A 21,997-nucleotide genomic window follows, 5' to 3' on the forward strand; every position below is an offset into this window, starting at 1 on the left:
TTTACCCTTTGTCAAAATAATCCATCCATGTGATGGGTGTGGCATATCAAGAAGCTGATTAAACAGCATTATTACACAGGTGCATCCTGTACTGGGGACAGTAAAAGGCCACTCTAAAATGTGCAGGTTTTTCATGCTACATATTTCTTACATTTTGAGGGAGCTTACAATTGGCATGCTGAATGCAGTTATGTCCACCAGAGCTGTTTCCAGATAATTACATGTTCATTTCTCTACCATAAGCCGTCTCCAATGTCATTTTAGAGAATTTGCCTGTATGTCCAATCGGCATCACAACCACAGACCACGTGAAACCACGCCAGCCCAGGACCGAGAACAGTGATCTCTGGAGAGCCACAGGGTGTGCAGGGTTTTGTTACAGCCTTTCACTAATACACCTGTTTTGAAATCATCAACTGTTCATGAACAGAATTAGTCAGATCATGTGTGCTAGTGGTGGGCTGAAACAAAAGCCTGCACAGTTTCCGGCTTCTTCACCTGTGGGATCATCAGAGAGGGAGGGTGGGGTACTGAACAGTATTTGTGTCTGTAATACAGCCCCTTTGTCAGGGAAAAACGCATTCTGATTGGCTGGGCCTGGCTCCCAGTCATGTGAAATCCATAGAATAGGGCCTACGGTATTTATTTCAATTGACTGATTTCCTCATATGAACTGTAACACAGCAAAATATTTTAAATTGTTGAGGTTTATATTTTTGTTCAGTATATTGCATCCTCCCACAAGGTATAATCCCGACAGAAATCTAGGGATGCTACCCAAGAAATTGTTGCGTTTATATTTTTGTTCAGTATATTGCATCCTTCCACAAGGTATAATCCGCAGAAATCTAGGGATGCTACCCAAGAAATTGTTGCGTTTATATTTTTGTTCAGTATATTGCATCCTTCCACAAGGTATAATCCCGACAGACATCTAGGGTTTCTACCCAAGAGACACGACCCAGTCAAATCTTCTTGCTCTGTATCTATGGACAAGACCCAGTTGTTCGTTCTAAAATGGAACATTTAGAATCTAAATGTTCCATTGCCATACTGGCTGGTAACGTTCCTATCCCTTGCTTTGTTAGCTAGCCAACCACGGCGAATTTACAGTCACGTCATTTCATTGTATATATCCATAAAAATTATGCTGATTCATGATTTCGACTGCCAGACACACTCATTACTATGCAACAGCTGGAGATCGAATTTGAATATTGAAACAATGTAGCAAATGTCAAGAGACAGACAGCTAGTTTTATACAAATCTCCGCGGTTGAAAACGAAATGTGAGAATGTCTAAATGGTTTTTACATTGGAGATCAAGTTTATAAATGGCCTGGATGTGATGATGAGACAGTGGATAGCGCAGTCAGATGGAACAGCGTAAATAGGCATTTTCATATAATAGATTTAGCCGGTGGTAATTTGCGGAATAGACACTGGTTTAAATGCGGTTTTAACCAATCCGCATTCATGTTTAGACCCACCCATTGTGAAAATTAACAAAAATGGCGGGTATCATGACAACTTTACTGCAGGCGGGAGAGTGAAAGGAAGTAAAGTATCATTAGTGATAGTCTGATACGGAAACAAATACATAGCGAAGTCAATTTAAATGTTAACTTGAGAAATGAGAAAAATACAATCTGAAGGAAATGGGAGGTAAGAAACTAACTGCTTTCCAGAAGATATAGCTAGCTAGCTAAATAATGCTAGCTAACGCTACCTAAGATTGTTTATAACTAACAAAAGATATACCAATAACTGTCCTTTCCAATGGAAGCACATGAATGATAGTGGGCAGAACAAGCAAGCTGGTGGGCAGAGCCAAGCACGAACTAGCGAGATCCTATTGGGGCGTTGCACATTTCCGTTAGGGAACGCCTACTCTGATGTGTGCGTGTGCAATAATCCAATTGGAACGTGCACTCCTAAACAACGCACTTTTTATACAATTTGGCAAAGGGTAAAGTCTACTAAACTTAGCCCATTGTGTTCGTAACAGGTAGTTTTGGATAGAGAAAAACTGTATCGAGATCAAATGTTTCATCGATGATAACATTTGTAGGACGGCCCAAATTAATTTATCCCACTGGTCTTCCTCAGTGGAAACGTCAACCGGATGCTTCAGATTTATACATCCGGTGAAACATCTGTCTCATTGTTCTATCTGTGACGGTATTGTGCAACAAACTAACCACCAAGCTAACCATTGTGAGCTTGTCAAAACTTTTTGACTTGTTAGTGATAACTAGTAATTACTAGCTTTGTAAGTTAGTCATCTCACATACAGATGTGTAACCTAGCTAGCTAGATGTTCCTGTCGGAAGTCTAATTAACATTGGGAGCTATCTAACGTCACCTAGCTAGTGGAGTGCTAGCTAGCTACAGTAAATAGCAATATATTACAAGTCGACAGAATATTTGGTTGCTAGAGTAGCAAGCTAAAAACCCAAACGTGTTGCGTTGTAGACGATTTTTTTTTAAATGCTAAGACTAAGTTAACGAGTGAAACACATTGCTTTGTAGACTTAATGTGTTATTGTCAATTAGGCCTAACTAGCCAACTTACTATTAGTGTCCTAGTTAATGCACAAGTATGTGAGCGAGACAGGTTTGACAGGTGTAACTCATCTACTTCAGTATAGGTCGTCATTGTAAATAAGAATTTGTTCTTAACTGACTTGCCTAGTTAAATAAAGGTTAAATTAAAAATGAAATACGTTGCCAAGGTCAGGTTGCTCTTTCCATTGTATGAATGACTTATTGTATGCCATTTTCAATGTTTAATTGACTAAAATAAAGCATCATGTTGAACCTGACTTTTTGGGGAATAACTTCTTGACTGACTTTTGTCTGTTGTTACAGATCAATTGCAGACTACTTGTCTCCAAAAGGCAGTATTGGTGAGTTTCAGATCTTGACAACTGATGAAACAACACTGAACTCAGGCAACCTATCTATATACAAACACACATGATTTCACTACATGCAGATAACTGTGGTGCCTGCTGCTTCGTGTGGCTGCCTCAGGCATTGTCACATGCTAATGTAACGGAGTGAGATTGTATTTACAGTTGAAGTCAGAAGTTTACACAAACTTAGGTTGGAATCATTAAAACTAGTTTTTCAACCACTCCACAAATGTCTTGTTAACAAACTAGTTTTGGCAAGTCAGTTAGGACATTTACTTTGTGCATGACACAAGTCATTTTTCCAACAATTGTTTACAGACAAATTATTTCACGTTTAATTCACTGTATCACAATTCCAGTGGGTCAGAAGTTTACATACACATTTGACTGTGCCTTTAAACAGCTTGGAAAATTCCAGAAAATGATGTCATGGCTTTAGAAGGTTCTGATAGGCTAATTGATGTAATTTGAGTCATTTGGAGATGTACCTGTGGCTGTATTTCAAGGTCTACCTTCAAACTCAGTGCCTCTTTGCTTGACATCATGGGAAAATCGAAAGAAATCAGCCTCAGAAAAAAATTGTAGACCTCCATAAGTCTGGTTCATCCTTGGGAGCAATTTCCAAACGCCTGGAGGTACCACGTTCATCTGTACAAACAATAGTATGCAAGTATAAACACCATGGGACCACGCAGCCGTCATACCGCTCAGGAAGGAGACGTGTTCTGTCTCCTAGAGATGGTGTACTTTGGTGCAAATCAATCCCAGAACAACAGCAAAGGACCTTGTGAAGATGCTGGAGGAAACGGGTACAAAAGTATCTATATCCACAGTAAAACAAGTCCTATATTGACATAACCTGAAAGGCTGCTCAGCAAGGAAGAAGCCACTGCTCCAAAACCGCCATAAAAATAGCCAGACTACGGTTTGCAACTGCACATGGGGACAAAGATTGTACTTTTTGGAGAAATGTCCTCTGGTCTGATGAAACAAAAATAGAACTGTTTGGCCATAATGACCATTGTTATGTTTGGACAAAGGGGGAGGCTTGCAAGCTGAAGAACACCATCCCAACCGTGAAGCACGGGGGTGACAGCTTCATGTTGTTTGGGTGCTTTGCTGCAGAAGGGCCTGGGGAACTTCCCAAAATAGGTGGCATCAAGAGGATGGAAAATTATGTGGATATATTGAAGCAACATCTCAAGACATAAGTCAGGAAGTTAAAACTTGGTTGCAAATGGGTCTTCCAAATGGACAATGACCCCAAGCATACTTCCAAAGTTGTGGCAAAATGGCTTAATGACAACAAAGTCAAGGTATTGGAGTGGCCACCGCAAAGCCCTGACCTCAATCCTATAGAAAATTAGTGTGCAGAATGGAAAAAGCATGTGCGAGCAAGGAGGCCTACAAACCTGACTCAGTTACACCAGCTCTGTCAGGAGGAATGGGCCAAAATTCCCCCAAACACATTGTGGGAAGCTTGTGGAAGGCGACACGAAACGTTTGATCCAAGTGAAACAATTTAAAGGCAATGCTACCAAATACTAATTGAGTGTATGTAAACTTCTGACCCACTGGGAATGTGATGAATGAAATAAAAGCTGAAATAAATCATTCTCTACTATTATTCTGACATTTCACATTCTTAAATTGAAGTGGTGATCCTAATTGACCTAAGACAGGGAATTTTTACTAGGATTAAATGTCAGGAATTGTGAAACTGAGTTTAAATGTATTTGGCTAAGGTGTATGTAAATTTGACTTCAGCTGTATATAGAATCTTTTATTTTACCTTTTATTTAACTAGGCAAGTCAGTTAAGAACAAATTCTTATTTTAAATGACGGCCTAGGAACAGTGGGTTAACTGCCTGTTCAGGGGCAGAACGACAGATTTGTACCTTGTCAGCTCGGGGATTTGAACTTGCAACCTTCCGGTTACTAGTCCAACACTCTAACCACTAGGCAACCCTGCACCAATGCGGGTGCGAAAAAGATAGTCTTTTTAAATTTTTAAATTGGGTTGTGACTTGGAGCAATAACAGGCTACAGCATAATGCTTCATTGTTGTGTCATTTGGTGTTATGGTTACACTAACCCTTGAACTGCGTCAAAATCCTGGCTGCTTCTGCGTGGTGTCTGTTTCTTTGTCTCTGGCTTTGTGGATTTTGTTTGACACCTTGGCACAATAACCATAACAAACTATATAGCTTACATGATTATTCTGGGCTCAAACTCAGAACTATTACATGCTCACTTTCTCTGTATTCTGAAAATACTTGATTTTAGTTATTATTAACCAATTTATGGTATCTTGTTGCCCTTCGTATAGTGGTGGGCCATAAAATGCTTTTGGGCTGTTAACCTGCATTAATACAGTGTATGTTTTTCTTTTGAGCAAACTTGTGGTACACTGGGAGGGGATGGTTCATCCATATGGTGCTGGGTTATATCTCTGCTGGTTTATTTGCTCACACCTGTGTCGTTCTTCCTCCTGTGTTTGCAGTCAAAGATGTCATCCCTCTAGGGTTGCCTGGTCCCAAACCCTCCCCGGCCGCCTCCTACCTCCAGGTGACCCCCATGAAACCCTCTCAGCCCCGCGGATGCCTGTCCAACCAGAACACGCACCCCCTGCCAAAACGAGTGCCACCCTTGACAAGCCCAGGACTGAACCCAGTGAGGGCCAAGCCCTCTCCTGGACCTCACCCTCCCCAAATGCCAGGGGTGCACCACCGAGCTTCTGGGGGTAGAGGTGGGGATGAAGCCAAGGATGGCAAGGCCAACTTAACAAACCCCATCACCAGGAAGATACAGACTTCCCACAGCCCTGTGACCTCTAACCCCTCTAGGAGTATAACCTTGGACCCTAGGGTTGGTACAGGATCAGGCAACAGTAATGTTGGAAGCTCTAGTGCTCTGTTTACTGCTGGCTTGCCCCTCCAGTCTACCCCCCAGTACACAGCAGGTGACGACAGGAAGGACACAATGAAGAACGGTTGTCCACTGTCACACACCATGTTTAGCCCTGTCAATCCACAGCAGGTAGATGGATAAAGATCTATATTGATCCCGAAACGTGGTGTCAGCAGCAGATACAAACACAGACCATAATCTAAACTCTCACCTTACACAGTTCAATAATTACAATTCAATAATAAGTTTTCCATCCAACCTTTTTTTATGTGGAATAAAAAAACATTCACGACAGGCTTGATGGAAACAGCACATTTGTCGGTAAACTTTCCAAATGTTGATAAAACAAAATACGCTATACAAGGTGGCATCTTTTTGTGAAATGGAGGTGGAAACTCCTTTATGCACTAATATTGATGTAATAACCATCATATCGAAGTAAATTTGGAGTTGGGCAATGACATGTCTGGTCCTCCCTCTACAACTTGGGAAAGCATGCAGTTTATTAGGCTACAGATAAAATAAGTTATGATGAACTTCACAGGGTGGTGAAAGTGCACTGTGATGAGCTTGGTGCTCCTTGCCAATAAATATGAAGTCTTATTCTGGTGACATGACGATTGATGCTTGGCTGCCGTTTGACAAATAAAAATAATCTCATGTTGGCAACCTACCTGCACTGTATCTGCAAGCTGTTGGCTAGGGGTTCCCAAAATGTTTCACCCAGGTCCCCCTTCCAGCATTGGGGAACATCCAGCACCCCACATCTATTTCTATGGGCACAAGCACTGTTCATGACACACTGTGCCCCGCCCCACAGTCTGGGAACCACTGGGTTAGAGAGCACCTATCAAGACCAGAGTGGGCACCTTTGCTATATAACTCAACATTTGTTATGACAAATGCGATGGAAACCCATTTAACTTGTATATTTTATTTAACTGGAAAAGTTATTTTATGTGCACTACGTCGTCATGCACAGCCTTTTTAATAGGCAACAAGTCAATTGGATGGAAACTTCTCTGTTGGAAAAATGTGACTATTGGTTTTAATGCAGATTTGAGAATATTTGCGTGAAATCTGTCACCATTTGGAGGAAAACCCATCTACTGATGTTGATATTGGCTCAGTTGGTAGAGCATGGTGCTTGCAACACCAAGGTTGTCTGTTCGATACCCACAGGGGACCAGTACAAAAATGTACGCACTCATACCTGTAAGTCGCTCTGTATAATATAAATGACTAATATGTTTGTTTTTCCGCAGAGTGGTGGTTCCCTGGACCACAGAGGAACCACTCAAACTAGCAAACTGTTCACTTCAGGTACAAATTATACCTAACTTATGTAAAATAACGAGCACATCCTAGACCTCTTAGTTTAGATTGCTGAATAGATTACTGAACCCGTGTAAATGTAGTCTATGAACAAATCAGTAGGGTAACCATCTCCAAATTATGTTTCACTGTTGTTTTTATACAGTAACATGAAGTGCAGCAGTTAGCTGATGGAAAAATAGAGTTGTAATCTAGTGGGACTCTGTTTTATTGTAATGTGCGTTAAAGGACTTTTTTCCCCTCGTTTTATGAAAAAATGTAATTTTAACGTTTTCACATCTATTGAAGGGCCTTTCTAGAACCCACTTACTCATTCTATAGTATTTTACTTTTTGAACTATTGGAGTTGTTGTTTTTGATGCTGATGATGCTTTCTCCCACCAGTAGGCACCAAATCCCTGTCGCAGAAGAGGGGTAGAAACCCAGACTTGGAGGAGAGAACGAAAGGGGAGGAAATGGCCAATAAGAAACTGCGTCCGGAGGACTATAGGCCAAACTCAAGCCCAGCCCCTATCTGTACCAGTCACCCACCCTATGGAACAGCCAGGTGAGAAGGGTAGACATTCAACACAACGTGGACCCTCTCTTTCTAAAAATTATCCGCTGAAATTGTTGCAACCCCTATTTACTAGCCTATTCAACCTCTTTCGTATCGTCTGAGATCCCCAAAGATTGGAAAGCTGCCGCGCTCATCCCCCTCTTCAAAGGGGTAGACACTCTAGACCCAAACTGTTATAGACCTATATCCATCTTGCCCTGCCTTTTTAAAATCTTCGAAAGCCAAGTTAATAAACAGATCACCGACCATTTCCAATCCCACCGTACCATCTCCACTATGCAATTTGGTTTACTGGTCATGGGTGAACCTCAGCCACGCTCAAGGTACTAAACAATATCATAACTGCCATCGATAAAAGACCGTACTGTGCAGCCGTCTTCATCGACCTGACCAAGGCTTTCGACTAGTCAATCACCGCATTCTTAACGGCAGACTCAAAAGCCTTGGCTTCTCAAATGACTGCCTCGCCTGGTTCACCAACTACTTCTCAGATAGAATTCAGTGTGTCAAATCGGAGGGCCTGTTGTCCGGACCTCTGGCAGTCTCTATGGGGGTGCCACAGGGTTCAATTCTCGGGCCGACTCCTTTTCTCTGTATATACAGTGGGGCAAAAAAGTATTTAGTCAGCCACCAATTGTGCAAGTTCTCCCACTTAAAAAGATGAGGCCTGTAATTTTCATCATAGGTACACTTCAACTATGACAGACAAAATGAGAAAAAAAATCCAGAAAATCACATTGTAGGATTTTTAATGAATTTATTTGCAAATTATGGTGGAAAATAAGTATTTGGTCACCTACACACAAGCAAGACTTCTGGCTCTCACAGACCTGTAACTTCTTCTTTAAGAGGCTCCTCTGTCCTCCACTCGTTACCTGTATTAATGGCACCTGTTTGAACTTGTTATCAGTATAAAAGACACCTGTCCACAACCTCAAACAGTCACACTCCAAACTCCACTATGGCCAAGACCAAAGAGCTGTCAAAGGACACCAGAAACAAAATTGTAGACCTGCACCAGGCTGGGATGACTGAATCTGCAATAGGTAAGCAGCTTGGTTTGAAGAAATCAACTGTGGGAGCAATTATTAGGAAATAGAAGACATACAAGACCACACAAGATCTCACCCCGTGGGGTCAGAATGATCGAACGGTGAGCAAAAATCCCAGAACCACACAGGGGGACCTAGTGAATGACCTGCAGAGAGCTGGGACCAAAGTAACAGCCTACCATCAGTAATACACTACGTCGCCAGGGACTCAAATCCTGCAGTGCCAGACGTTTCCCCCTGCTTAAGCCAGTACATGTCCAGGCCCGTCTGAAGTTTGCTAGAGAGCATTTGGATGATCCAGAAGAAGATTGGGAGAATGTCATATGGTCAGATGAAACCAAAATATAACGTTTTGGTAAAAACTCAGCATTCTTTGTCCTCCAAACACGACGAGTTGAGTTGCATCCAAAGAACGCCATACCTACTTTGCTTTGGGGCTGTTTTTCTGCAAAGGGACCAGGACGACTGATCCGTGTAAAGGAAAGAATGAATGGGGCCATGTATCGTGAGATTTTGAGTGAAAACCTCCTTCCATCAGCAAGGGCATTGAAGATGAAACGTGGCTGGATCTTTCAGCATGACAATGATCCCAAACACACCGCCCGGGCAACGAAGGAGTGGCTTCGTAAGAAGCATTTCAAGGTCCTGGAGTGGCCTAGCCAGTCTCCAGATCTCAACCCATATAAAATCTTTGGAGGGAGTTGAAAGTCCGTGTTGCCCAGCAACAGTCCCAAAACATCACTGCTCTAGAGGAGATCTGCATGGAGGAATGGGCCAAAATACCAGCAACAGTGTGTGGAAACCTTGTGAAGACTTACAGAAAATGCCAACAAAGGGTATATAACAAAGTATTGAGAAACTTTTGTTATTGACCAAATACTTATTTTCCACCATAATTTGCACATAAATTCATAAAAAATCCTACAATGTGATTTTCTGGATTTCTTTTCTCATTTTGTCTGTTATAGTTGAAGTGTACCTATGATGAAAATTACAGGCCTCTCATATTTTGAAGTGGGAGATCTTGCACAATTGGTGGCTGACTAAATACTTTTTGCCCCACTGTATCAATAATGTCGCTCTTGCTGCTGGTGATTCTCTGATCCACCTCTACGCAGACGACACCATTCTGTATACATCTGGCACTTCATTGGACACTGTTAACAAACCTCCAAACGAGCTTCAATGCCATGCAACACTCCCTCCGTGGCCTCCAACTGCTTTTAAATGCTAGTAAAACTGTGAATGCTCTTCAAACGATTGCTGCCCGCACCATCCCGCCCGTCTACCATCACTACTCTGGACGGTTCTGACCTAGAATATGTGGACAACTACAAATACCTAGATGTCTGGTTAGACTGTAAACGCTCCTTCCAGACTCACATTAAGCATCTTCAATCCAAAATTAAATCTAGAATCGGCTTCCTATTTTGCAACAAAGCCTCACACGCCAAACATAGTCAGTTTTACGAGGGTATCCTGCCGATCCTTGACTTCGGCGATGTCATTTACAGAATGGCCCCCAACACTACTCAGCAAACTGGATGTAGTCTTATCACAGTGCCATCCATTTTATCACCAACGCCCCGCCCCATATACTACCTACCACTGCGACCTGTATGCTCTTATTGGCTGGCCCTCACTACATATCCATCGCCAAACCCACTGGCTCCAGATCATCTACAAGTCTTTGCTAGGTGAAGCCTAGGTGAAGCCTTACCTCAGCTCACTGGTCACCATAGCAACACCCACCTGTAGGACGCGCTCCAGTAGGTATATTGCACTGGTCATCCCCAAAGCCAACACTTCATTTGGCTGCCAATGACTGGAACGAATTGCAAAAATCTTTAAGCATCAGCTGTCAGAGCAGTTTACCGATCACTGTACCTGTACACAGCCAATCTGTAAATGGCACAACCGACTACCTCATCCATCCCCATATTATTACTTACCCTCTTGCTATTTTGCACCCCAGTATCTCTACTTGCACATCATCTGCACATCTATCACTCCAGTATTAATGCTAAATTGTAATTATTTTAGCCTCTATGGCCGATTTATTGCCTTACCCCTCTACTCTTCTACATTTGCAAACACTACATAGACTTTTCTATTTTTCTTTTCTTTTGTGTTATTGACTGTACGTTTGTTTGTGTAACTGTTGTTTTTGTCGCACTGCTTGGCTTTATCTTGGCCAGGTCGCAGTTGTAAATGAGAACTTGTTCTCAACTGGCCTACCTGGTTAAATAAAGGTGAAATAAACATTTTAAAACTTGATTTGTCCCCATTGGGCAATTACTATTAGGGTTAACTTTGCATGAAGTGTACTTGTGAAAATTGCTACAGAAAGACAGACAATGGAGTAAGCCAACCTTATATTTTGGGTTATGATAAGTTAGTACAATTATCTATCTAGGCTCATAAGGCATTTCACATTTTTTTTTTTACATGAATCAATGAATATATCATCAATTGAAATAATGATTGAAAAGCTGTACATCTTGCTGATTGTGATATTTAGTCTGGTTTGCGATGGCTAAATGCTCTGTTGTAAATACCACCCCCCCAGCCCATCCTACCTGAAGAAAGTCTTCATGAAAAACAGTCTGAACTCAGGTCCTATTCTGAGTTTGAAGGAGCGTCTCACCCCTAAGAAGACGGAGGGAGGGATGGCGAGCGGGATGGAGATTGTTCCTACTTCTCCACTCCCCACACCCAAGCCTGTGAGGCAGGTCTTTAACAACCGAGGACAACCACCATGCAGGAACAGTGTGAGGGAGAATAGCAATCCTCAGTGTAGATACAGTGGAATGAATCACCAATCTGTCAACCCTCAATCTGTTTATAGTGGTAGTAATCTCCAATCCAGTCACCCAGCAAACTTGCCTGTCAAAAGTGCTAGTAGAGGAGAATGCAGCAGAGGGAAAGAGGGCAGAGCAAGCGCGCCAGAGAGTAGAGGAAGAGAAGCGACAGGTCGCCCCGACAGAAGAACCCCCAAACCTGTCTCGAGGTCTCACAGCTCATACTCCAGCTGCTCTAGTTCTCTGCGCCATCTCAGATTGGCACAGAACCGAAACGTCACTCGCCCCCGGGGAACGTCGGTCTTGACGGATGACTTGAGTGACCTTTTCACTCCTGACCCCATAACCTCTAGCCTGTCGAGAGCAGCGACCTTTTCCTCCAGTCCCCAGAGAGGAGGCGGGTCGCCCTCTGTACACAAGGTTCTTGTGTGTGGTGTGTCGGCTAAAGTCTGTGGTGCTTCTAAAAGACTGCGGCCCACCTCTGTAACAAGCCCCAGAGAAATCCCCCAAATCTCCCCCTTGGAGCGAATCTCTGGCCCCAATATCTTTCCCTGTAAGGTAGCGGCAGTGGACCCCTCTAAACTACACCTGGGCCCTAACATCTACTCTCCCTCTTTTTTAAGGCTGGAGTCGTGCGGGACTGACTTGACTAAATTAAAGACCGCCTCGTACAGGACCATCACCTGCACTTCCTCAGGGAAGCCATCATCCCCTAAGGATGAGTCTGTTACAATGGATGATGTTGCCTCCAAACTGAAAACGAGTCCTACTTTTCCCGCTGTGAGACTGTTTGCGGATGAGTCTGTTAAGACAGAGGCAGGACCCAGATCTCCTGGTATTCCTTCAGCAGGCTTGGAGTCACCTATGGATGAGCATGCCAACCTCAATAATGAGTATTCTGCCCTGAAAACTATCCCCCTCTCAGCCTCCGCAAAGTCCGCATCCTTGTGTAAGGACGAGTTGTTTAACATGGGGACTGCAGACTTCAAAGCCAGCACCCGCTCTCCCTTCCTCCCTTCTCCCACCTCACGACTGGACCGAAAAGGAAAGGAGGGTGAAAAGAGGAAGGAAGGAGACCAGAAGAGTTTATCATTCCTTGAAGAAGGAGAAAAAAGAAGCAAGATGGACAATCCCCAGAAAAGTCTGATATTTCTGGAGGAGGACCCTCTGGATGTGGAGCTGGGCCTAGGCCTCGACCTGGGTCTAGAGTTGGAGCTATCTCAGGCCAGCAGCAGTAGCAGCAGTGAGGACGAGCTGCCATCCCTGCAGCAGATCCTGGACCGTACCGCCCGCCCCCCAGACACCCCAGAGAAAGGAACCTTCACTGCACCCAGCACCCCTGTTGGGCCCCGACACCACAGCCAGCTGGTAAAATGCTACTTTCTTAGGGCTGTGTTCCAAATGGTGTCCCTATGGACCCTGGTCAAAAGTAATGCTCTATGCGGGGAATGGGGTGCCATTTGGGACTCAAGATTATTGTTTAAATGTGTATTTACTCATTGTAATTTTCCAGTTTTGAAGTAGGCTTAAATGTGCAGTATAGCAACAATGTAGCAGCTACTTTCTAGCATGTCGTTTGGTTGTGTTTCGTTAACCTACAGTAGAAGGTTATAAAAATTCAAATTACTCATTTGAGGTGCAGACAAATAGTGGACTACATATCCCAAGTCGTCACTAACAATATTAGTGTGTTACACTAGTATGAACTCGGTCTAAATGAGGGGATGACGTTTGTGTGTTCTCTCTGGCAGCCTGTGACGTCTAAAGCCAAACCCACGAGTTACAGGAACAACCTGGACGAGATGCTGAAGGAAAAGGAGAGCATTCAAAGGTATTGCTTTATCATACCTGACTATTATAGGTGCTATTTTCTCCATGTGGGTCAAGGTGATGGCAAAATCACTGCATTGCTTTAAAATGACAACGTGACATGACATTGTTCTGTCCTTGTTGTCTCCACCCCCCCACCCCCCTTGTTTAAGGAGATGTAGAGGTCTCTGCATTGCTTCAAAAGACTTCTATGTCATATCGTATGCGTACTATGTCATAATGTGTGCAATGTCATGGTTATTCCCCCAAGGTCTAAGGAGATGGAGACGAAGCTGCGTCTGTCCTGTGAGGAGAACCTGCTGAGACTGGCGGAGGAGGAGGAGGAGGATGAGAGCGCAGAGAACATTGAGGCGGCCATCTCCCACCAGCAGAGGTAACAGCACATACGCTTAACACACACACACTTAAATGCAGAGTAGGAGAGCACCGAGAACATAGAAGAGGCCATTTCACACAAACAAAAGTAACAGCAGAGGAGGCACGACAACAACAGTTTGGAGACCACTGGGAAAGGGTGAAATGATCACAATTCCACATTCTTCTCCGCCCAGGGAGTTCCTGCAGCGTTTCTCGGTGGTGTCCAGTGCCATCCGGGACCTGCACCCCGGCGAAGCGATGTTTAGCCTGGACAACTTTGGCCGTCTTTTCAGCCAACACACACTGCAGCTGAGACACTGTAATGTCTCCCCTCGAGACACCGCACAGAAAACACTACTCTGGTAAGACTTTTTGTGTGAGTGAACAGGCTGAAAGAGAGGCAGTTCAATGTTTAGTTCTAACCTCTCTTGCTCCCATAACCCTCATTTTCTCTCTCTCCCTCCCCCTTGGTATCTCGCAGGTCCACTCCAGACCAGTTCAGGTCCCATGTCAGTTCCGAGCTGATCCAGAGAGCCTACCGCTCCTCCCCCTGCCCTCCCCAGGTGGCCCGTTGGCTCTTCCAGGTACTATTCCACACCCCCTTTTACAAATAGATTTGTTTGAATAATTGCCTGAATTAAATGTATCAATGGATGGATCTGTCTTTCTCTCTCTCGTGGTATGAAATGTGTTTTTAGGGGAGGGGGGTTAATCAAATGAGGATGGCTTAAAGAAAGACTTTCTATCTATCTTTCCCTCCCTCCTGTAGATGGTGTCAGTCCACTCAGACAAGCTGACCTGTCATCAGGTACTAAAGGCCCTCAAAGATATTGCCTGCTCCGCTGCTGAACACATGATGCTGAATAAGAATGAGCGCTTTGAGGTGTGGGTGCCCAGTGTTGGAGACGTGACCCTGGTCTTCATGAACATGGGGGTTCCCTTCGTCACCCTGTTCCCCCTGGAGAACCTACAACCCCAGTTCACCGAGGGAGACCTGCTGTAAGCATGTGTCAATATAAACTTTGTTCATAAAAATGTGATGATAGACTGATAATTACCTGTGTGTTTGTCTGTGTAGAGAGGGCTTCCAGATCAGCACAGAGAGCCTGTCCAGTAAGAAGGAGCTCAGCACTTTCCCTGAACACAACTTTGATAGCGTCATCAAGTACCTGTCTCATTGTACGTCGTTGTGCCCGCGGGCCTACAGTGACGGAGAACTGTTGTTACTCCTGACGGTGGTGAGCAGAGTGGGCTTAGACACACAGCTCACCCTCCAGCCCACTGAGCACCTCCGCTCTCTACTGCGCAACCTGATCAGCAGCATCAGGGACTGGGATGTCATGGTCAGTCAACCTTTAATTTCTTTCTCCTGCGTGGTCCAGTAAAAAACAGCCATGTACAACCCCTATGGTTGTGGGTTCAGTCCCCGCCTCAGCCTTTCAAACTTAATCTCTGACTTGCCTGTCAGCCGTCTAATTAAGCGCAACAATACTTAAAGGGCAATTCCACCACTTTCCAAAATGTAATTCATTATTTCCAGCACCATACATGTGAAAACATCACATCTGTTTTGTAAAGAGAAATATTTCTATTCAATCGGTATCGCTGAAGTTCAGCGAAACAGCACGATCGAAATATAAAGGTCATTTCCCATTTGAGCTGACATATGCATCGTTTACCGTGACTGCTGTCTCTTCTAACGTGGGGAGCATTACCTTTTACATTTCTATCGAGCTGTAGTGCAGCTCTTCAGCACTACGGATTGAATTGAGCCCAAAGTGAAAAAGTTCAATATGATGTGGTGAAAGTAAAAACATTTGAATAAACATGTGGTGACATGGGGAGCAGGGAAATGCCCTCCCTCTGGCTGGAAAGCATTGCGGGTTTTGAGAATACTCGTACTTCCGTTATAAATAGTAGGCATTTTGGGAGTGCAGAAATTGAATGTTTTTATTGTATGTCAAATTTAGATGTTTTGAGTACTTTAAATTCCAGGATGTCATACTCATTTCGGCTTTTCATCTAATAGAATTTGGAGCACAATATGGAGGAATATAATTATTTCCAGACCCACGTGTGATTGGGACGGCAGGTAGTCTAGTGGTTAGAGCGTTGGGCCAGTAACCAAAAGGTTGCTAGATCGAATCCCTGAGCTGACAAGGTAAAAATCTGTTGTTCTACCCCTGAACAAGGGGTAGGAACAAGGCACTGTTCCTAGGCCGTCATTGTAAATAAGAATTTGTTCTTAACTGACTTGCTTAGTTAAATAAAGGTAAGCTGACAACAGCTGATAATCACAGGATGACGCGCTATACCAAAATGAACAAATGGCGGGAATCGATGCAATTGCACATTTTGATGCATTCTCAGAATGAATGAGCCTCATATGTTATGTGTTGCTTACTGCTTTCAATTTAACTCCACAGTACGATGTAAGTAGTAGCCTATGTTGTATGATACACAGCATGTAGTTTCAGTAAGTAGTAGCCTATGTTGTATGATACACAGCATGTAGTTTCAGTAATTAGAAGGCAAGAAAGATTTCGGACGCTGACATTTTTAAAAATCCTACTATGATCATGTCTTCGAGGACTTGTTTAGGACCTTATCTTTTTAGCTGCTGAATGTAGACATGCACCATTTTCACAAAAGTAGACACTGGTGATTTAATACATGAGGTTGAAAAGGGAATTCCCCTCCTAAACCGAGACAATGTCACGATTTTTTTCTTCTTTCTCTAGGTTGACCTTTCTTTCCTTCGCTAGGTAAACTCATGTCACTTGTGTGTTTTTTTTTCTGATGTTGATCTATCTCCTGTTTCATCCTGTAGCTGCCCAGGATCTGCATGTCGCTGATTGACCTGAGTGATGACCACCACAACCTGCGCTGGTTGGTCCAGCTACTGCCAGACAACATTCGCGGCAAGCAACTCAGGAGACACCTCAGTGTGTCGGCCATCTCCAAGCTGCTGAACATCAGATGCACTTACAGGCCCTCCAATACAGAGTTCCAGCTGTCAGACCTGCGTCGGTACCTCCCCCGCATGCGCCCATCCTCACTCCTCCGGGGCCTGGCCACCTCCTTCAGGAGGAGTCAAAACGCACACAGAGAGAGGGAAGAGGAGGAAGAGGACTGTGCCTCTCTGGACCAGCAGGTCAGCAAAGGGTTATTTACCAGGGTATATAAGGGTCATTTTGCAACAGAAAATGTTTATGCAACAAAACACGTTTCTTATTGGACAAGTGCAGCAGCTAGTCACTCCCAGCTTAGGTTTGTTTGCTTCCGTCTAGTTCCTAATTAGTACACCCCTGTTGTTCATGTAAATCAGGAGTACTAGGGTTTTGTTCATTAGGGCAGACAATGAACAGTGATTTCAACGAAAATATTTTTTTATTGGACCAATAATCCAAGTAGTCCCTCCCCGGTTCAGTCAGTGTACTTCCGTTTGGTGCCTAATGAACATGTTGTTTTTAGGCTTACTACCTCTGCTACAGCCTCCTGGCCCTGGCTAACGAAGCCACCAACTTTGAGTTCTTCCCTCCGGAGCAGAAGAACCAGTTGTTGTTGCTATGTGCTGAGCTGGAGAAACACATCAAGTGTGACATCAGGGAGAGTGAGAAGATGCTGTACAGGAGCAAGGTATGTGGTCACTCCTTCCGTATAGACGTTTCAATGGATCTGTAACCCACATAAATGCATTGATGATATGGTCTCTCTGGTTAAACTGCTCTTAACACCCCCCCCCCCCTTACGCTCACTTCCTCTCTCTCTCCGCTCTATCTTTCCCGTCTTTCTTTCTCCCTCCCCCTCTCTCCAGGTGAAAGACTTTGTAGCCAGGATCTACACCAAGTGGCAGGTGCTGGTCCAGAGAACCAGGCCTCTCCAGGTAGACCATGGCATAACTACAGTACATAAAGACATAGCTAGAAGTGTTCTAAACTCAGCAAGAAAATAAACATCCCTTTTTCAGGACCCTGTCCTTCAAAGAAAATTTGTAAAAATCCAAATGACTTCACAAATCTTCATTTGTAAAGGGTTTAAACACTGTTTTCCATGCTTGTTCAATGAACCATAAACAATTAATGAACATGCACCTGTGGAACGGTCGTTAAGACACTAACAGCTTACAGACGGTAGGCAATTAAGGTCACAGTTATGGAAACTTAGGACATTAAAGAGGCCTTTCTACTGACTCTGAAAAACACCAAAAGAAAGATTCCCAGGGTCTCTGCTCATATGTGTGAACGTGCTTTAGGCATGCTGCAAGGAGGCATGAGGACTGCAGATGTGGCCAGGGCAATAAATTGCAATGTCCGTACTGTGAGACGCCGTAGACAGAGCTAAAGGGAGACAGGATGGACAGCTGATCATCCTCGCAGTGGCAGACCACGTGTAACAACACCTGCACAGGATCGGTACATCCGAACATCACAGCTGCGGGACAGGTAGAGGACGGCAACAACAACTACCCGAGTTAAACCAGGAACATACAATCCCTGCATCAGTACTCAGACTGTCCACAGTAGGCTGAGAGAGGCTGGACTGAGGGCTTGTAGGCCTGTTGTAAGGCAGGTCCTCACCAGACATCACCGGCAACAACGTTGCCTATTGGCACAAACCCACCGTCGCTGGACCAGACAGGACTGGCACAAAGTACTCTTCACTGAATAGTCGCGGTTTTGTCTCACCAGGGGTGATGGTCGGATTCGCGTTTATCGTCAAAGAAATGAGCTTCACTCTGAGGCCTGTACTCTGGAGCGGGATCGAGGTGGAGGGTCCGTCATGGTATGGAGAGGTGTTTCACAGCATCATCGGACTGAGCTTGTTGTCATTGCAGGCAATCTCAACGCTGTGCGTTACAGGGAAAACATCCTCCTCCCTAATATGGTACCCTTCCTGCAGGCTCATCCTGACATGACCCTCCAGCATGACAATGCCACCAGCCATACTGCTCATTCTGGGCTAGAGCCATTCCCCCCCAGAAATGTCCGGGAACTTGCAGGTGCCTTGGTGGAAGAGTGGGGTAACATCTCACAGCAAGAACTGGCAAATCTGGTGCAGTCCATGAGGAGGAGATGCGCTGTAGTACTTAGTACCCCCCCCCCTTCGTTTAGGGACACATTATCCAATTTCAGGGTAGTCACATGTCTATGGAACTTGTCAGTTTGTCTCAGTTGTTGTATCTTATGTTCGTACAAATATTTACACATGTTAAGTTTGCTGAAAATAAACGCAGCCAAAATACTTGACAGTGAGAGGTTTCTTTTTTTGCTGAGTTTATATACTGCTGGAAAGTACTGCCAGGGTCAGCTATGGTATCGCAGAGCTGTGTTTGGTTTAATTCTGTGTATTTATCATTGCAGAGAGAAACTGCTGTAATAATGTATGTTCCCTCCCTCCAGGGTAAGCTGTAGTAATTCATGTTTGATAGCAGTGTGATGTGTTTTATAGTAATGCAATACGTCTGTTGCCTCCAGGGTAAACTGTATGACTACTGGCAGCCTCTGCCTGAGGATGCAGTGAGCAGCAGCCAGGAGAGCAAACACTCCCACAGGGAGAGAGAAGAGGAGAGAGAGGATGAGGAGACTGTCATGGAGTTGGAGGGAGAAGGGGTGGAAGGAAAAGGAGAAGACGAAAAGAGGATTGCAGAAAATGCTTTGTCCATGGAGGATGAAAGACGAGAGACACCAGAAAAATACTTGGCCATGGAGGATGAAGAGGGGAAAGTGGTGAAAGGAGAAGAGGAGGATAAGGAGGAGAGGATTGCAGAAAAGGCTTTGGCCATGGAGGATGAAGAGGGGAAAGTGGTGAAAGGAGAAGAGGAGGATAAGGAGGAGAGGATTGCAGAAAAGGCTTTGACCATGGAGGATGAAAGAGGAGAGACGCCAGAAAAATACTTTGCCATGGAGAAGGAGATTCTAGGAGGGGAGGAGAAGTTGCTGAAGATGGATGAGTTGGAAGAGGAGCGGATGGAACTTACGTTAGAGGAGTCAGGTGAGGAACGAAAGATGGAGGACATGGAGGAAAAATGGACAGTAGTCAAGACGGAGGAGAGGGTCACAGAAAAAAGGGAAGCAGCAGCAGTGGAGGAGGGAAGGAAAGGACCGACTGAAGGAGAGACTGAGGAGAGAGGCAATTTAGAGAAAGATTCAGAGATGGAGGAGAAAGGTGAAGAATGAAGGGAGACTGAGAGAAACCAGAGAAGAAGACTGCAACGGAAGACAACCCGGCTGCATCCATATATAATTGTACCGGTCTAGGCCAACTGTCATCTAGACTGTAGACTAAAGCTGAATCCAAAATGGCGCCCTATTCCCTTTTAACCAGAGAATAGGGTGCCATTAACCCAACTGTCTGCGTGTTTTTTTCTCAGGTAAATCACTTCAAGTGAAGAAACGTTACATTATTCGTTTTTTTTCATGCACTTTGTTGCACAATGCAAAAGACAAATCCTATCTACAGAAACTGAGGCAGTTCTATTAATTCATTTTACTATTTGCACTTGTTTTCTATTTTTGTTTGCACTCGATTGAAGTTATTTCTGTTTTTAGAACCGTTCGCTGACTGTGACCCCTCTGGTTATTTTTGTCACCCAATGTTAAACAGTTTGCATATATGACAATTGTTTTTGTTCATTTTGGTGTTCAGCAGCATTCGGCAGGTTTTTTTCCTGACTGTTCAACCAAATTTTTCTTGTGGCAAGCTGAAGTTTGCTAGCCGACGTCTATGCCCCTTCGTCTGTGATTGGTCAACAGTCGGGAGTCTTCAATGAAGTGTGTTGTCATTCAATTGCAGACTACTAGTTCATGGACATTTTTTCACTTGAGATATACTGTACCGATCATCTTGGATGAAAAGTTGCGCAACTAAGACCTCTGGAAAATTAATTACACATTTGAGTTATCTTAGATTCATTCTGACTAATTTGAGGAATGTACTGGCTATGGCGTCTTAAGAATGACAAAAAGTAATATTGCCACCTTATTCTCGTTTTTCAAATGAATGTATTCTAAACTAATATGCGAGCGCAGCCGTTCACTTCGCCTAGCCGAGTTCTGCTTGGAGCAAACCGAACCTATGAACGAGAACACCTTAACTGGGCGCTGTTCCAATGAGTTAGCCAGCTAACTGCCCAAAATGTATAAGAAAATTCATTTTTGCTAAATGTAGACTTAAAATGGATACAGTATATTTGACTCGACAACTTATACTGAAGAAAAAATGATAAATGCAATGTGTAAAGTGTTGGTCCCATGTTTCATGAGCTGAAATAAAAGACCCCAGAAATGTTCCATACATACAAAAAGCTTATTTCTTTCAAATTTTGTGCACAAATGTTTACATCCCTGTTAGTGAGCATTTCTCCTTTGCCAAGATAATTAATCCACCTGACAGGTGTGGCATATCAAGAAGCTGAGTAAACAGCATGATCATTACACAGGTGTACTTTGTGCTGGGGACACTAAAAGGCATCTTAAAACATGCAGTTTTGTCACAAAACACAATGCTACAGATGTCTCAAAATTTGAGGGAGTGTGCAATTGGCATGCTGATTGCAGTTATGTCAACCAGAGCTTTTGTCAGAAAATGTTATGTTAATTTCAATTGACTGATTTCAAATTGTTGCATGTTGCGTTTATATTTTTATTCAATAATGATAATGGCGGTCTGCAAACAAACATTAAAGGTGCATGCTGCTACCTACTTTACTGGAGTGTGTGTGTGGTCGTTCACGGTTTACAATATTGGCTCAAAATCCTCCTACCTAACTCAAGTACTTCTGAGAAAATAAAAAAGAGCCATACTAACGTCTTATAGACCCTGGCCCCATCCCCAAAATCCCGTCCAACCTCAATGACCCTACACTTCAATTTTTCCCTCACTTCAACAATCTAACATGTTATTTTTGCATTCATATGTGTCACATAACAATTTGCAAACAATGTAAAAAATAATATATCAGAGTTAATAAAGCCACATACAAACATGGTCTCCTTTGTTTTCTTTTTTGTTTTCTTGAGTAAGGCAGCTCCAAATGCAGGTGTTTCAGCCTAGTTCAGTGCTTTCAAATACGGAGCGTTGCGCCGTGATTGGCTCAGTGTTCTGTCACTCATGGGGACTACATCACTGCCAAGTGTAAGAGGAGACCTTGAAAATTCTCTCCCTTCGGGTGTTATTAGAAGTGCCCATCCAAGAAGGCTCAAGGTCATTGGCCACAGATATAACATGATTTA

At 43.8% G+C, this 21,997-nt stretch overlaps 1 protein-coding gene across 11 annotated transcripts; it reads left to right on the forward strand.

The window, feature by feature from the left end:
• Nucleotides 1-1,472: 1,472 nt before the first annotated feature.
• Nucleotides 1,473-21,748, forward strand: LOC110502668 (uncharacterized). Of its 11 annotated transcripts, none has more exons than XM_021580892.3 (16): nucleotides 1,473-1,665; nucleotides 2,872-2,909; nucleotides 5,423-5,958; nucleotides 7,095-7,152; nucleotides 7,549-7,711; nucleotides 12,200-12,944; nucleotides 13,328-13,407; nucleotides 13,657-13,779; nucleotides 13,958-14,125; nucleotides 14,245-14,347; nucleotides 14,533-14,762; nucleotides 14,842-15,106; nucleotides 16,594-16,917; nucleotides 17,238-17,402; nucleotides 17,581-17,649; nucleotides 19,241-21,748. In XM_021580892.3, exons 1-16 carry the CDS (start codon nucleotides 1,634-1,636, stop codon nucleotides 19,940-19,942), a joined length of 3,801 nt encoding a protein of 1,266 aa, XP_021436567.3. In that variant the 5' UTR covers nucleotides 1,473-1,633; the 3' UTR covers nucleotides 19,943-21,748. The 11 variants fall into 11 exon arrangements, with proteins under 11 accessions (XP_021436567.3, XP_021436560.3, XP_021436568.3 ...); XM_021580885.3 differs by having other exon boundaries at nucleotides 1,477-1,665; nucleotides 11,345-12,944; XM_021580893.3 differs by having other exon boundaries at nucleotides 1,477-1,665; nucleotides 7,552-7,711.
• Nucleotides 21,749-21,997: the final 249 nt, after the last annotated feature.

The sequence above is a fragment of the Oncorhynchus mykiss genome, chromosome 23 (assembly GCF_057628025.1).
Source record: "Oncorhynchus mykiss isolate SJ-2025 chromosome 23, ASM5762802v1, whole genome shotgun sequence".
Taxonomy (NCBI): Eukaryota; Metazoa; Chordata; class Actinopteri; order Salmoniformes; family Salmonidae; genus Oncorhynchus; species Oncorhynchus mykiss.